The 16003-nt window shown below is 50.9% G+C and overlaps 8 protein-coding genes across 8 annotated transcripts; 1 reads left to right on the top strand and 7 right to left on the bottom strand.

Annotated features, from left to right (window-relative positions):
• Positions 1-43: 43 nt before the first annotated feature.
• Positions 44-1246, bottom strand: BO79DRAFT_221850 (short-chain dehydrogenase; the record flags this gene model as incomplete). The annotated part of the gene is made up of 5 exons (XM_025683536.1): positions 44-177; positions 226-336; positions 400-580; positions 655-1106; positions 1171-1246. 5 exons carry the CDS (start codon positions 1244-1246, stop codon positions 44-46), a joined length of 954 nt encoding a protein of 317 aa, XP_025535033.1.
• Positions 1247-1772: 526 nt separating this feature from the next.
• BO79DRAFT_275916 (glutathione S-transferase family protein) lies at positions 1773-2790 on the bottom strand (the record flags this gene model as incomplete). The annotated part of the gene is made up of 1 exon (XM_025687711.1): positions 1773-2790. The coding sequence occupies one exon, from the start codon at positions 2788-2790 to the stop codon at positions 1852-1854; it is 939 nt and encodes a 312-aa protein (XP_025535034.1). The 3' UTR covers positions 1773-1851.
• An 823-nt stretch (positions 2791-3613) lies between these two features.
• Positions 3614-3947, top strand: BO79DRAFT_232582 (uncharacterized protein; the record flags this gene model as incomplete). The annotated part of the gene is made up of 2 exons (XM_025684241.1): positions 3614-3827; positions 3874-3947. 2 exons carry the CDS (start codon positions 3614-3616, stop codon positions 3945-3947), a joined length of 288 nt encoding a protein of 95 aa, XP_025535035.1.
• Positions 3948-4016: 69 nt separating this feature from the next.
• BO79DRAFT_181455 (oleate delta-12 desaturase) lies at positions 4017-5478 on the bottom strand (the record flags this gene model as incomplete). The annotated part of the gene is made up of 3 exons (XM_025680152.1): positions 4017-4504; positions 4564-5356; positions 5440-5478. 3 exons carry the CDS (start codon positions 5476-5478, stop codon positions 4146-4148), a joined length of 1191 nt encoding a protein of 396 aa, XP_025535036.1. The 3' UTR covers positions 4017-4145.
• Positions 5479-6146: 668 nt separating this feature from the next.
• Positions 6147-8409, bottom strand: BO79DRAFT_275920 (alkyl/aryl-sulfatase). Its single transcript, XM_025687712.1, has one exon. It carries the CDS (start codon positions 8195-8197, stop codon positions 6365-6367), a length of 1833 nt encoding a protein of 610 aa, XP_025535037.1. The 5' UTR covers positions 8198-8409; the 3' UTR covers positions 6147-6364.
• Positions 8410-8532: 123 nt separating this feature from the next.
• On the bottom strand, positions 8533-9302 carry BO79DRAFT_158975 (uncharacterized protein; the record flags this gene model as incomplete). The annotated part of the gene is made up of 3 exons (XM_025678929.1): positions 8533-8896; positions 8956-9113; positions 9174-9302. The coding sequence occupies 3 exons, from the start codon at positions 9300-9302 to the stop codon at positions 8533-8535; spliced, it is 651 nt and encodes a 216-aa protein (XP_025535038.1).
• A 779-nt stretch (positions 9303-10081) lies between these two features.
• On the bottom strand, positions 10082-12088 carry BO79DRAFT_290646 (putative MFS multidrug transporter; the record flags this gene model as incomplete). The annotated part of the gene is made up of 7 exons (XM_025688908.1): positions 10082-10647; positions 10700-10747; positions 10839-11084; positions 11153-11282; positions 11336-11749; positions 11814-11974; positions 12037-12088. 7 exons carry the CDS (start codon positions 12086-12088, stop codon positions 10082-10084), a joined length of 1617 nt encoding a protein of 538 aa, XP_025535039.1.
• Positions 12089-12848: 760 nt separating this feature from the next.
• BO79DRAFT_248299 (C6 transcription factor) lies at positions 12849-15312 on the bottom strand (the record flags this gene model as incomplete). The annotated part of the gene is made up of 7 exons (XM_025685706.1): positions 12849-13387; positions 13455-13739; positions 13797-13916; positions 13965-14545; positions 14601-14695; positions 14746-15019; positions 15089-15312. 7 exons carry the CDS (start codon positions 15310-15312, stop codon positions 12849-12851), a joined length of 2118 nt encoding a protein of 705 aa, XP_025535040.1.
• Between the last annotated feature and the right edge of the window lie 691 nt (positions 15313-16003).

The raw sequence follows: 16003 nt of genomic DNA on the forward strand, positions 1-16003 counted from the left end.
GATGGATTCGGTCAGCGTACGGTGTTTATATGATAGGAAGCATTCAGTATTCGAATTTCTGGCCAACGATCTCCTCGCTCAGCTTCCACAGCTTTTCCGCATTTTTCGGGTCCAGAGCGTAGTCGACCGCCTCGCCGTTATTTACTTGGTTATTGACCATGTACGAACCATTTTTGTCTGCAATCTATCAACATCTACCCCTCAGTATTGGTGCAGCGTGCTTACCAGAAATGCTTGGATCATATGCCGCAACAATCAAGGTAGCAGCTCCCTGGCTGGCTGTTCTCCAGTTCAGCTTTGGGTCATCGTTGATGCTCCCATCCTCATGTTTCCATCCTTATGTTCAGGTTAGCATCCTTCACTACCAAACAATGTCTGTCACGTCGGAATTCTACATACCAGCCATGACCCATTCTTCTGGCTTCAAATGTCTTCCAATGCCAGTCTCCCGTCGTCCAGGATAGAGACTGAATGACTCCACCCCTTTCTCCCCTACTTTTTCCGCCAGTGATACCGACAAGAGCATATTGGCTGTTTTACTTTGGCCGTATGCTTGCCATTTGTCGTAGCACTTCCCGTTCTAGCTGAGTGTTAGCCAAGGTTTCCTTCATCAGTTCATATACGAGGGGTGATCATTTTTGGGACAACACAAACCTCAAATTTCACATCGTCGAACCTGACAGGTCCACGCTTATGGCCGGCACTACTGACATTCACCACTCGAACCTTTGACTCTGCGCTCATCATTCTCCCCAAGAGCAGGTTGGTAAAGAGAAAGTGGCCAATGTGGTTTGTTCCAAACTGCAGTTCCACTCCATCTGCGGTGGTTGTGTACGATGTCGCCATGATGCCTGCGTTGTTGATGAGATGATCGATGCGCTCCGGATAGTTGTTCACCTCTGCAGCTGCCTTGCGGACACTTCTTTGCGAGCTGAGGTCTAGAATGAGAAGACGAGTATTTGCATCCGGTGTCTCGGCTTTGATGGCAATCTCGGTAGCCTGGAGAGTCTGCAGGTTGCGACCGGCCAGGACCAGGAGAGCCGGCTGGTGACGGGAAAGTTGAAGAGCTGCCTCGCCGCCTACACTGCCCAGTGTGACACCAGTAACTAGGACTGAGAGAGTTAGATTCTCCCTTAATTTGAAAAATCGAGGAGGGATAGTTGGACATACCTTTGCTCCCTTTAATGTGGTCCGCCAGGACTTGGCAGACTTCTTCACTGGTGGACTGTGCGGAAAAGAACGACATTTCAACAATGATTCTGATGCTTGTTGCCTGGAGAAGATGAGAATTTGCTGTGCCATTGTGACGTCTTAAGTAGTTGTCCGACAGTCTGCAGCCCGGAGTTAGCTATAGTCCCGATGCTATGATGCTGTAATGCTTAACATGCTGCAGCGGCGCCACAAGACGCTAACCCACATCCGCCAATGATAATGCGTTTATCACCGAGACCCCTTGTTGGCAGCCACGGCGCTAACGGAGAGGATGCCGAGAGTCAAGTCGATGCCCAGACCAGCCACACAAATGATACTATTGATGGACCTTTCTGAGGAAACCTTTTCATATGGCCCGAGCGGGTTCCTATACCGACTCAGCCTTCTAGTCTAGTTAGAGCAAAGTCATCAGGATTAACGCTGCTGTATATTCAAATTCATAACCCGGAGGCTGTCCTAGTAAATGACACCATTCATGGGCGACTTATACTATATATAAGAGACCGATAAACTTGGAACGTGGACTACTCAGCGAACTCAAAACAAGCAAACAAAATCGACAGAAGACAAATCCGCACAATACCAGACAGTCTGTATATACAAAGCAAAAGTCCCAAATATAAAACCTCAAACATCACCCTAGTCCACCACCGTCGTCCGGGTAGTATCCCAAAACTCATCCGCTAAATGCGCCATAGGCCGTTCACTCATCCTAGCAAAGTAATCCGAGACTCTAGGTCTCCTCTCATCATCAAAGAACCACGGCCAGCGATCCGCATGCGCAACCACCATTCCAAAGAGATACACATCGGCGGCGCAGAACTTCCCAAGGAGATACTCCAACCCTTCCAAATTCTCCTCCACCTGGTCCAGCGTCATCTCGATCCTCTCCTGCAGGGCCCTCCTCCGACCCGGCACCGGCGCATACCCAGTGACTTCTTCACCAGTCTTATTCCCCAAGTAATGATTATTCCACTCATACAGCGGCTCAACCACATCTCGCCGCAGACAGTGAATGCACGAGCGTATCAACGCCCGCTCCTGCTCCGTATTCCCATATAGGTAGCGATCCGTGGGCGACACGCTATCTATGTACTCGGTGATGGCTTCGAAGCCGACAACTTTGCGCACGGGTCTACGCGTCGGATTGTCTAGGAAGAGCATGGGTAGCTCGCCGGCATGGTCTTGTTCCCAGATGAAGGAGGGTAGGATCTGGTCTTTGAGTTGGACGTCGATGAAGCCGGCGCGGAGGCGGACACCGCCGCGTTCGTGGATGAAGTAGCGGATTGCCAGGCCGGCGGCGGTGTCGCCGTCGAGGATGTAGAGTTTGGGGTAGTTGTTTCGAGGGATGGGTGGGGGAGGTGGTGGTGGGTGTGAGGGTTGCTGTGGGGGTGGGGAGAGGGGACGTGGGGTGATTGATTGGGGTGGACTGGGCGGGGGAGAGGAGGAGGCGTCACTTTGGCAGTAGTCGATGGTAGGGGAGACGCAGAAGGGAACGGATGGGTGGGTGTATAGGGAAGTTGGGATGTAAGGGTAGGGGGTGGAGTAGGGCATGGAGTGGGAACGCGTTCGGGGCATGGTGGCTGTTGATTGGGTAAGAGCTGTGCAGGAGTGCAGGGATGTTGCATGTACTTGATTGGAAGGGTTACACAGAGTCGTCTTATATGTTAAAAGGGATGGATGGAAGTTGTACGCAAGTTGCCCGAAGGAAAGGGAAATGCCTACGGAGTGAGACATGGCATATGCTATAGGGGAAGATTTTGCTTGGTGTTGGTCAGGAGGCTGTTGGCTAGCAGCGTCTAAGCCATCATGTGTAGGGGATATGGTGATACATGCTATCGTAGGGAAGTGGTTTCTTTGATATGCTGCTGTGCTCTCCGATAGGTCGCATTTCTTTGTAGGCATTTGTCCGGGTACTGCCTTCAGACATAGTTACAGTATACGATCTTGCGTTCCTCTTTGTGTGTACATAGACTGACATTCTGCAGTATGTCTCACTGTTAGAAAGTGTGATATTCATATATGGATGAAGACTCGCTGTCGACGGCCATATCCATACCCATGTAGCACAGAACACTCATTGCCTACTCACCAGAGAACATAACCAGTAGTTAGGTTTTATTGTCGCATAACAAGCACGATAATCATTGATTGACAGGACTTTAGAAACACGGAGAAGTCCGGCTCCAAACTGCTATCGGCAGACAGACATGACTATATAAACTCTCCCGAATATAGCTTCTGTCTTATGTGGAAATCAACACTTATTTCGTATATCGATCACTCTCAGTTCATATTCATCGACGCACCCATTCTAATCATCTGCTGCCTAAGTAAGGTTCCAATCTCATTGACATGTCAATCAATTTCCTCAGCTAACACATTGACAGCTTCCGACAACATGCCTGGCGTCCCACCGAGCTTCTCGGCGAAAGTTTGGGCGATGACTTGGAATCATGGCCTGGCAATCAGGGCCTGTAATGACCGGGACGATGGAGCCGACTGGTATAAGGCCATCCTCGTAGGCCCCGAAGGACAAGAGGTGCAGCTTTTCCAAGCTAGGCTCATTGAGAATCTGAATTCGGATATTGAAAGCTACCTTGACAATTACGAAAGTAAGTCTCTATTGTAAAGTGGTCTGACCATGCTGATGTTTCGCAGAAAAAGCAGAAGAGAAGGAAAGAGAAGCAAAACAGAGTTTAGGCTCCAAGATCATGGATGTTTTGCGTCGCTGAGCGTCATGTCAATTATTGGACTATAAGTTTAGTCCGTCTATCGGCAAAAGAATATCAACAGTAGTCTTGCGTCTATCATACATTGTGATCGCTTATCAAAGTCTATCAACTGTCTATATGCATATCGTACTCTATGTAACTAGAAATCCACACTCTTAAACACCACAACAATCAATCACCCAGATGATTCATGCATCCCTACTTTGCCTCCTCAGGGAGGACAAAGTGCAACACGCCGTTCTTCTTGCCATCCGAAACGTAGATGCACTTGCGGAACGTAGTCATGAGCGAGTACAAGAAGCTGCTCTCCTTCTCCTCGTGGTAGTTAGCTCCCAGGAGCGGCTGGATAGCACGGGTAGCCTCCTCGGCCTTGTAGAAGGGGATACGGCTGAACAGGTGGTGCACAACATGGTAGTCGATGATTTCGTGGAAGAAGTGGCGGCCGATGAAGCCGATGCTCCGGTCAATGGTGGCAAGGGCACCCTTGGTGTAGGTCCACGATTCTGCGGAGTAGTGGGGGACAGCGGGGTGGGTGTGCTGCAGGTAGGTGATTGCGACTGTTTTATGTGTTAGTTTTGCCTCTTTGACAATCTCTGAAGAGAAGGGGAAGACATACTCAGCCAGTGATGCACCCACAGATAGGGAACAAAATACAAAAGGGCGACATTCCATGCGCCAATCTGCGTCGAGGCGTAGTACAGAATTGAACCCATGATAAGCAGACCCAAATCAGTCAGGGCAATGCTGAAGTACTGCGACCTAGTAAAAAGGTCGCCGACGGGGTTGAAGTGGCTGGCCACGCCACGGATCGGACGATTTTCGGGCAGACTCTTGGGACCGGCGGTGACATTCAGGAAGAGGTACAGCTGCCATCCGAAGAGCTGGTGGCCGATGAGTTGCAGGAAGGAGACGATGGGTGTTTCTTCGGTCAGATGCTTAAGCTGCTCGATGCGGACGTTCTTCTTCTTGGCCAGCTCGTCGTCAGTCCAGGGGACAAAGACGGTGTCCTTCTCCATGTGGCCGGTGTAGCGGTGGTGGCGCGCATGGGTGATCTTCCAGGAGAAGTAGGGGACCATCAGGAAGGAGTGGGCGGCCCAGCCGACAATGTCGTTGAAGGTCTGGTGCTTGGAGAAGGCACCATGACCGCATTCATGAGCCAGAATCCATATTCCGGTGCCGACACAGCCCTGGAAGAAGCCGTAGACAGCCCAGGCGAGGGCGCGCAGGGGCAGAGAGGGGAGGAGGTGGATGTGGAAGGCGCCGTAGGCGAGGATGGCGCAGTAGAGGATGTCGCGGGCGAGATAGAGGAGGGAGGTGACGACGGAGGAATCGAAGCATTCTTCAGGAATGGCATCCTTCAGGGTCTTCAGACTGGGAACATTGTCGTCATTGTGAATGGGCTGCTGCTGCTATCAAAGTAAAAACAGAGCTGTTAGCCAATTAGGGCTTTTCAAAGGGGGGGGGGGGGTGCTGAAGAAAGGGATAGACATACCGCCGCCTGGCTGGCAGGCACTTTACGAAGTTCAGCCATGATTCGAAGACTCGCACAGAGAGGGAGGAAACAAACAAAGAAGCAGCGTCAGACACTGCGACTCTTGTACGATTGGGGATCTAAATTTTCCTTGTGAAAGACACAGGGTCTCTCCTGACTTACGCAGCCATTGTCCAATCAGGGGAACGCAGTTCCTGAAGTCTTTTGATTTTGGAGAGATGGACCCATGGTAGCCACGCTATTGGCATTAACCTCTTTCCCATTATTACAAAGTACTATTTTCTGCGACAAGTCCAGCTAATCTGAACTCAAAGGATCAGCGTTAGACAAGGGGGGCTAGCGGCGTGCGGAAAACGGACAAAGTCGAGGCCAGTTTCCACGGATCCGCCCGTTCGCAGTGGGGGGAATTCCCAACAAAAACAACCAAACACAGCATTGTCTGGTGGTGGAACACATTGGCTGAAGAATTTTGAAAAAATCAAGGAAAAGTGATTATTGAGCATTGATTATCAGCCTCTACCATCAAGATAATCATCCACGCCGTTGCAAGATCCCCGGGCGAGTTGAACTCCCTGACACCTGCAAGATGCAGATGCACCGTCAATCCCCACGGGTTGATCCCTCGCCGACTACAGTCTAGTCTCGCTTCTTCGGCCGATGGTTCGGCGCTTAGTCTGTTCTGGAACAAATTTAAACTTCAACGCTTTCCACCTTCTCAACGTTTTCGCCTCGCGACTCTTAGCGGCGCAGTTTTTTCTCCCTTCGCTTGCGACGACTTGCTTAGGGCTTTTCTCAGACACGGGATGGTGAAACTCGAACAATTGGTCCACAACAAATAGCAACGCTGTTTAGCAGGCGTTTTAACCTGGATGATGATTTATCCAAGAGCATTCTTATAGACAGGTCGGACAGCTTAACTGCCGAATCACGCTGTCAAAGACAGAAATCGGTGGAGCCATGCTTCATCGCCCTCCCGTTCGACGTCGCCAAGATCAGCATTGCCGCTCAGGATTTCGCACAGTCGCTGCTTCGTCAGAGACATTGTAAAACTCGTCTCTCCATGAATAGCCGCCCGATCGGAGGTTTTTCTGCTGGTTAAGACACCGTTGCTAACCATCAGTCTCCACCATTGCTTCTCATCTGTCACATGCACATCCAGGGTAAATGCCTCGCTCGCCGCGGCTGGCCCATTCAGCCGGACCGACAACAGAGTTAACCACTGCTCCACCGACTGGCGCGGGTTCAACTGGCGACTCTGGGTCCTCGACGGTAGTTTATTTGCATTTGGCTGCTGGTGCTCCCCGCGCAAGTCGCGCGCCGCGGAGAGGTAGAAATTCCGCCAGGTCGCGTTCTCCGCTCCGAACCCTAACTGCTCGAACACCGACGCCAGCGTGCGTCGAGCCTGTTCATGCTTTGCATCAAATGCAACTGCATGTCCCAGCAGTGTCGCGGCGAAACGGAGATCCCCGTCTTGGGCGAACCCTTCCGCCTTCCGGACCACTTCATCAATCCCGCCCATACAGGCAATATACCTCTTTGCGTTCTCGGCGGGTGGATATTCCCATAGATGTGCTGGGTTCCCGTCGAACCATCCCATGTAGCGCTGATAGATTCCCTTGACATTGTGACTGACCGATCCGTAGAACCCCTGAGCATGCCAAGCAGTCTGCAGCGCCGGCGGAAGGGTCAGGGTCTCGGCGATCTCAATTCCAGTGAGACCCTGGTTCATCATCCGCACGGTCTGGTCATGTAGATAGGCATACAGATCTCGTTGTTCGGACAGCAACTGTTCGATGTGTTGAGAGCCCCAGTTTGGCCAATTATGGCCTGCAAATAACACCTTCGACTGCTGGCCGAACAAAACCAGCGACTCATCCAAATACCGCGCCCAGGCTTTTGCATCGCGCACCAGAGCCCCGCGCAGCGTAATGATATTATGCAAGCTGTGTGTTGCACACTCGGCAATGTACAACGCACGAGGATCAGGGAAGAAGAAGTTCATCTCCGCGGGCGCCTCTGTCTCGGGCACGAGTTGGAATTGTATCCGGACGCCATCTATTATTCGTTCTTCGCCAGTCGAAGTGACAATCGTGTTTGGAGGCACAAATGAGTTTGTTCCCAACGACACGGTCATGCCAATGCCGCAGCCAATTTGCCCGTCGGCAGCCTTGGGTAGCTGAGCTCCGTACATGTATTGGGCGCGACGACGCATGGCCGGACCGACGTACATGTTCTCACTCAGGGCTTCTTCTACAAATCCCTCCGGTGCGACGATCGGGATGGGACTCGCTTTTATTGCGTCAGCGGCAGGGAGCACGCCCTGCGCTCCGCCAAAGTGATCTATATGGGAATGAGAGTAGATCACCCCAGTGACAGGTCTATCGCCACGGTGTTTCCTATACAGGGCTAGAGCAGCAGCAGCGCATTCCACTGAGGTTAGAGGATCAATGACGATAACTCCCTCGGTGCCTTCGACCACGGTCATGTTGGCGAGGTCAAGGCCGCGGATTTGATAGATCCCAGGGGTGACTTCGAACAGTCCCTGCATGGATGCTAATTGACCCTGTCTCCATAGCTTTGGGTTTGCGGTAGCCGGGCATTCTGACTCTTGCAGGAAGTGGTAGGCGTCATTGTTGTAGACGGGTCGACCATCGGCTGCTCGGATGACGCCGGGCTCGAGGGATCCGATCAAGCCTCGAGTGGCGTTGTCGAAATCGGTTCGATCCGAGAAGCTTGGTTGTAGCTGAGCGGTTGTCATAATTAGTATGAGATATGTAAATGGGCAGTGCAGGAGGGAGTAGTAGGTTGGAAAGCACTTATAGAGGGTGGCCGTGATGCTGCGGGGAGTTATGGCCGATTACGCGATCGGCAATCGGCGTTAAAGATCAGCTGTGCATTGATCAGCATCGTAGAGTCAGTTTACGATCTTGGAATGAAGATGAGGGCGGAGGCAGAGAGTCAGTGGTGTGCATTATCATTAGTTGGTCGGCAATTGTCCCCACTACAAGGCATCTCGATACAGACTTGTGCTCTCATAACAACTTATGCCTCAAAACTAGTAGTAGCAGTATCACAACCCCACAAAGTACCTCCTTACAACACAGCTACCAGCAACGCCATTGCAGCACCACCAGCCATCATGGCCACTTCTCCCGTCGCTAGCGGTGCTGCTCCAGTGCTGCGTACCGACGAGCTGGTCGAGGCACTGGAAGCCCGACTCTGAGTAGTCATAAGGCTCATGCTGCCTTGAATACTCCCAACACTAGACCCTACACTTGAAGTGTCACTGACCGATCCGGTTGTTGTTAAACTCACCATGTGTGTAGAGACAGCTAGGCTGGAGCTACTCCACGACGTGGTGACCTCGGTTGGGAAAGATTCAGGTGTGGTATCTGTGGACACTGTGTCGTGCTCCCCAAAGGTTTGTGTCATCATATGGGGATTAGTAGTCACGGGCCTTCAGCAGTTAGATTCAGAGGGCAAGTACAGAGAACAAACACAGACACAGGCACTTACGAATATATCAGCTCGTCTCCGTCAACAATTATCAAGCCATCTGAGATACCAGTGGTCTGTGGTCCTTCACCAACAACAGTTATTCCCTCGGCCGCATCGCACGTCGTCATTTGGATGCTGTCGTCACAATCAATACTGTAGGATATTTCGACCGCATCCTACGCATGTCAATTAGCTCTGTCTTTTTACAATGTCCCTTGGATGCTTATAGACCCTACATCTTCCGTCATAGAGACGATCTTGTCATCGTTGTCCAATTGCCGAGATCCGATGTCCGTGGTCATTGCCCACTCTCGGGCGCTCACTATTGTAACCAAGTATGTAATGAGGAAAGTTGCAAGTCTCATGGCCGATCGCGACGACGTGGTAAGACCTAGACGGTGGACCGGGACGTTTTTCGAATGATAAGGAGTGAGAAAGAAGGAGTGCGGGCATTGTAGGGGGGAAGGAGAAAATGAGGAAGAAAGGCGACATGAAGACACCCTCATGAAAATTGATTCGCAATCCTGGGTACAAACACTCACGTGGTGCCAAAGTTGCAGAACATCTAGTGACAATTGAATAGGTGACACTGACATGACACTGTGAAACGCCCGGTGGTTCTACATGGATGAGCTCCGAGCCATGTCGGTCAACTTTATACTGCCACCGGTTGGCAACAATCAACAGAAATCATACACATTGAAAACTGCGTGCGATCAGACTAAATAAATATGCATTAGGTCATCTAGGTCTATCTGTCATATTAGGCCGTAAGTTTTATGCTACCGAAATTCATTATCCATAACCAAAACTTCCATGCACCCTCGGCGCAACCTCAACGGTTGCTGTGTAACATTTGTGCAAGGCAGACTGTCGTCAGTATAAATGGTAAAATTAAATATCCTGTTCGAGAAAGAAAAGAAGAAGAAGAAAATGGGTGGACTGTCGTAGGTAAAGAACGCTCCTTGTCGAACGCTCCTTGTCAGTCATGTCGAGGAACGTAGTCATTAGACGTGGGCTGTCTTGCGTGCAGTCTTGAGATCTGAAAACACAACAAGCTTTTTCGGATATATGAGGGATAAACATTCCACCATCGATGGACGGAGAACAAGAGACTGAAACCTTCTTGGGTGACACGAAGAACTCAAACGGCTTCCGGAGTCACAGGGCGTGTGGCGTGATTATCTTCTGTGGCACTTTCATCTTTCAGCAGCTGCTGGCAGAATGTGCTTCTCTTGCGAATCCACTCTCCAGCATAGAGGAAGGCCACCGGAATGGGAATGCAAGCTAGGCTTGCAAAGCCCAGGACCGACGTTCCCCATCCGACTCCAAGGGCCGAATACATTGGATCAGCTGCCAAGGGGAAGACGGCACCCAGAATACTCCGCGTGATTACAGATGCTGCTAGGGCGCTGGCGGAATAGATCTTGTACGCATCTGTGACGTAGGTCAACAGCGAAATGAAGATTATCTGGTATCCGAAGCCAAAAAAAAGGCCCGAGAGCACTGGCACCAACCAGTAGATCTGCGGATTGGCAGTCCATCCTAGCCAAAAGAGACTAATGGTAAGACAAGGTCCGCCAATGCAGGCTACCGGGAGTCGTTGTAGCTCCGGAATGGTCGTCCATCTTTTCCCTTGTGCTTTGGCTCGCTCATAGATGACATCGTAATAAAGTGAGACAAAACCAGAGGATGCCGCGCCAATTCCAACTAACAGGTTTAGTAGGCGGTAATAATGATTCAATCTCAAGAAGCCACTTACTGGGTAAATAGCACAGCGATGTTTGCTTTACATCAAACCCGTAGGTCCCTGAGTTGCTCAGGTCAGCAAACGGCCACACCCCAAGCAAACGTTCGTCGATCTAATCACTTAACTGAGAGAAGATGAATGGGTTAAGTACCTTCAAAGATGATAGGGTATGCTTGGAAGCAAAAGAAAATAAGTCCATAAGCAAAAGCTAGATATATTCCGCTGAACAGAATAATTGGCTCAGTGAACATCATGGTAATGGGTCTCGTCAAAGTCTCTTTTAAGCTGCATTGAATTGCGGTGCTCTGGAGCTCTCGCTGGGAGACATAACTATGGGTGGATGACTGCTTGTTCAGTATGGCGACACGCTTTTTCACAATAACCCGACTAAAGGTCTCTAGCTTAGATGTTAGCTTTCTTGCGAGCATCAGCAGAGTAGATGTCAGCGCTGTATGCCTCACGCACCTGGCAGGAAAAGCGAACTAAGCCAGCTACAGCCAACAAGCATGAGGTCGATGCGGAATGTCCATCGCCATCCGTACTGTGCGCTGCACCCGGAAATAATGGGGCCAACAATAGGACCAAAGCTCGCCGCCTAAGTGATAGTTAGGCGCCATTCCCGCATAGTTATTTTTGGGGACAGCTTACCGCCATATAAAATGCCATGACTCGGCCCCGAGCACGTGGAGTCTCAAACATATCAGCGTAGACTCCACCTACTACGGTTTGAGGAGCGGCCCCCATGGCTCCGCATATAAATCGAAACACCAACATCGCTGGCCAGTTTGGGGCAAAAGTACACGCTATCGTGCCCAAAAGAAACACGGTGAAACTACCAAGCAGAACAGGTCTCCTCCCGATTGTCTCGCTCAGTGGGCTGAAGAACAAGGGACCCACGACATATCCAATTAGAAAGACGGCGGTGGGGAGAACTTTCTGCATGTCACCTGTAACATTGAATTCACGCATCATCGCTGGAACGACATTGCTGGGTAAAGAGGACGATATCCCGGAGTTGAGCACTAGGAAGAGCGCTGTGAGAACGGTGAACATTTTCTTCCCCTAATTGTCGCAGATGGCTTGATGTCAGCTTAAGCACCCATAGCCCGTCGTTTTGATTACTCACATGAGTCCAATTAATTGGATTTCTCGCAGAATCATGATCAAAGTCCACAAGGACTTGATCTTCCGTCAAGCGGGTGAATCTGTATCCTTCACTGTCTGCCCACATTTTCCCTATCACGATGGTGGATGGAATGGCATCTTTCCTCCGGTTCCAATTTGGATCTATTCAGGGGATAGGGAAATAGGGTTAGCAATGCAAGGGACAGGCAACGATGAGGTCATACCGGAATGGTCGATCTCTCCGATGGGGGCAGTGAAACAGCGTTCTGTAGCCATGGCTGAGGCTTGCGCGTCGTGTATCACAGCAGATTGAGCCCCTTTCAAATTGAACTTCCCGGTGTCTCCTTCAATCGTTGACGAGACGCGCGGACTTCAAACCCTTATAGAGGCCTCATAGTAGGAAATGAGTCACTGAATTTCCACAATGATTGACTAGTCTAGTCAATTATCTGAAGGGCCTTTCACGAACAAGAGTCCACTACAATCTGGACCGTCAATACATCCTCGTGGCCCAATGAGCGATGTTGGATCTTCATCTTCTGCAACTGCAGCATCGGGGCCGGTCCGGCACCGGGGCTACAGAGCATCCCGGCGACGGCGCCGATCAGGAGCCGGGTTCAAAAACTGGCTTTCAAGGACACACCATCTGTTATTGAAAGCAAAAGTCTGTCCTTGGCGAGTCTGCCCAAGCTCGGTGGATCAGATCCAGCTTTTCCCATCAAGGATTGATCAGCAAGCGGCATGCTATGCGCCAATTTTCCTGCTGGGTGGATAGCGGCAGGTTGGATTCGGCAACGCAAGCACCGCACATATTCCCCTAGAAGTTCCTTACCGCATTTTCGAGCTATATTTCTACCTTTAGCGTCGACGAGCATGCCTAGTTGTCCGCCTCGTGTAGTCCATGGTTTGACCCCGAATGTGTCGAATTTCTGATGACGTACCCAGCTTACACGTCTATTGAGGGGGACACGTCCGTCATGAGTGAATGAAGGATATATTTCTTCCATTGGTAGCCAACCAGTGCTACACCACTGGACTATTGTGGAATTGACGGCATCATTGGTAAGAAATCAAAGATGTCGTTCTGCTCCTCTTCGAACAAGCCAAATGAATCGGCAATGGGGTTACACATCGACCAATTGGGAGCTTCCATTGGCCCCGGCAGTCTGGCAGGGAGCTGTCTGCCAGGCGCAGTTCTTTCAGCATTGGGTACCCCAGCGGCACCACTATCCTTGTCGGCCTGAGAGGTCATTGCGCCTGCCGGGTAGTTCACCTGTTCGGATGCCATCCCGGAAGAAGTTGACACATCCACCGGGACTCCGTATGTCCCCCTACCTAATGAGAACTGCCCATTGGCTTGTTCTGAGGGCTTTATCACTTCTGCACAGTAGTCCGCATGCCCTCGTTGGCTAGCGACTAGGGCGCGACCGTAGTTGACGAAGATGGACACGGTACGGTGAATGTCCGGATAGGGCGGCTGCTTGAGAAAATCGCAGATCAGCTGGGCCCTCTCAAGGAGAAGATCCTGATCGATCAAGTCCGGACGCCATCGAGCAATCCGGAGAGCGAATGTCGCTTTTCAAGTTAGCTGACCTATCGGAACCAAGCGTGCCTCCACGTTCAGAGTCTCGTGTCTACTTACTGACAAAGGCAAGGGTCAGGGCTGGGTAGGTAGGAGCCCACGTGAGTTGGCAGCGGTAGGCACTTTCTTGAATGAAGCAATCCAATTGATCCATGATGGTCGTAGCGAGAGCGCGCCACAAATGTGAGACATCCTTGTCGGCTATTGTCTCCGAGTTGGGATCAGCAGCACCGGATTGGAGTTTCTGAATCCGAGCCAAGGAGGCGCATAGGACGAAGATCCGGGCGTAGTTCAACATCAACTTCAGACTACAGCGCTGGAAGGCACCGGCATGAAAGGCGTTGTCTACAATCCATTACTACTGGTCACTGATTGACGGCCTTCTTGCATCTGAGCACTTACTGCCATGGATCTCGTCCCATGTGTTCCACCAAGTTTGCAGTCTTGTCATGACCGCAGGCAGCTCAACCAATACAATTTCATCAACGGTCTTGGCGTTCTCGATGGACATGCGCGATTGGCCTGAACTCTAGTCAGCAGATAGTCAGTCCTCGGGGGAGATAGTAGTACTTCGGAGCTGGTGGATCTCTATGATGGAAATGGTGCGCATATCACAGGGTAAGGATAGCGGATACTCGAGGAATTTGCGCAATTTCATCGTGTCCACTGCATCGATCCGTGACTTGCGGCCGGTTCCGGATGCCACGTCTAGTTCCAGTGTGAAGCTGATCAGCCAAGTCCTGGTCTGCCACACTAGCTTACGATCTTCCATGGAAGCCGACAAAGAACTGCGCGGCACGTGTTCCTGAGACAGTAAGGCATCTAAAGATTTCTCTAGCCCGGAATCGAGGGCGGTACGCAAGATGAGTGCGGTTGAAAACCACGTCTTTTCCGAATAGGCAGCCAGCAAGATCATGCCTTGTACGGTTTCAACTTTGGTGGGGCGCTCAAAGAAACTATCCTCGGCCAGTCTCTGCGCTTCGTCTTGAAGAACACGTTGAAGATGAGTATCACTCCGCAAGTCCATCACAGCCCGACTAGCGAGGTAGATGATGACTGAGAAGCAGAAAAGGGAGCGAGAGCGGACCGAATCGAACGTGTCCCGAATGGGATCGAACAGTGCCAGGAAGTTCTTACTGCCACCCATGAAGCTGACAGTCTGTTAGCGTTGAATCAGTAGATGTCCAATTCAGGGAGATACCATACCGGTCATACATCACGCGTGCACGCTCTTCACTGATGATCCCACGGGCGATGATATCGCTCTTAGGATCCGCTTTGCTGGAGCTGTCCATGAAGATCTGCGAACCATCAACAATCTGCAGCTGAAGACTACTTCCGAACTACTCACGCTGCTTGATCCCAGTAAATTGACCGACATGGAGTGCATCACGGAAACCGGGGCGATCATGTCATTAGGACTCAACTGTTGGGGCTCCGGTGCATGTCGCTCTGCTGTTCCAGGCGAACTCAAATCTGCTGCGGCAGTAGACTCTGGGAGCGAATCAAGCGAGGCGTTGATTGGCACATCTTGTACTGTGGTGGATGTAGAGTAATCCTGTTCTCTAGGAGAAGGACTCCCGAAGCCGTGTGGTTCGGTCCAAGGAGACCTTGCCTGTTGGCGCCTGTGTTCAAGCTATATATTAGTTCGGTTTCATTCCGCAGATGCTCTAAAAGAGATATATTCCTCTCACCTAATAGGACGAGTAGCCGGGGATGACCGCCGGGTACTCTGTCGCCTTGCGCTCTCGACCGGATCAAGGATGCAATCCCTGCCTACGGCGCGACAACGGGCGCAAGGGACCTGATTTCGGGCATCACAGCGCATTTTTTGCTTGCGACACCAGCGACATGCCTTGAAATAGCGCGTTGGGACATTTCCCGATCGGAAGCGTAGTTCCGGGACCGATTCGGACATGGTGGATGGGCCTTGGGGGAGGGTGGATTTGGAGAAGGGGGAGCAATGAATTGCTTTTGCGGGGAAAAGTGAGGGTCAATTCAGAGTCACTTTCGAGTACTTCTTTACTTGATCGATGAGTGGTTACTAGTTAACAGTTACTAAGTCACTAGCGGCTCCTTAGCCCGCTTGACTCATTCATCCCTGTTGCCTGTTCCCCCTCGCAGTCATTAAAAGGTCATCAACAGGCTACTGGATAAGCAACAACAACAAGCACAACAGATCATCTCGATGAACTACTAGAGCATGGACTAACTATATCAATACGATAAATTTGCGGGACGTTTCGTCTAATCTTGGATGAGTTTTTGATATTATCCGCCATGCGAAATAAACTTTGCTGCCGCCATTTTCACCGAAACCTTGAATGCATGGAGCAAGAAGGGCATCTCGGTATATGCCCGCAAGGAACGACGACTTTCACAGGGACTTACTGATTGGGTTGCCTCATCTGGGATCGAAGCAAGCAGGCACAGCACATGATTTTCAAAGCAAATTGTCGGTTTCCCGAAAGCAACATCCACTCACGCCAGTGTCTCCCGAGTCAACCCGCTTAAGCTAATATTTTCGAATAGATCATGTTGGTGATGCTGGTGGTGCTTAGAAGTCAAGAGAGAGCGGGCATCGAAATCCACATGATCACCCGAGGCTT

Source organism: Aspergillus costaricaensis, assembly GCF_003184835.1.
Source record: "Aspergillus costaricaensis CBS 115574 unplaced genomic scaffold BO79scaffold_43, whole genome shotgun sequence".
Classification (NCBI taxonomy): Eukaryota; Fungi; Ascomycota; class Eurotiomycetes; order Eurotiales; family Aspergillaceae; genus Aspergillus; species Aspergillus costaricensis.

Bases quoted from the DNA above. Each gene is read 5' to 3' on its own strand.
- BO79DRAFT_275920 (XM_025687712.1), bottom strand. From the start codon at position 8,197: ATGACAACCGCTCAGCTACAACCAAGCTTCTCGGATCGAACCGATTTC.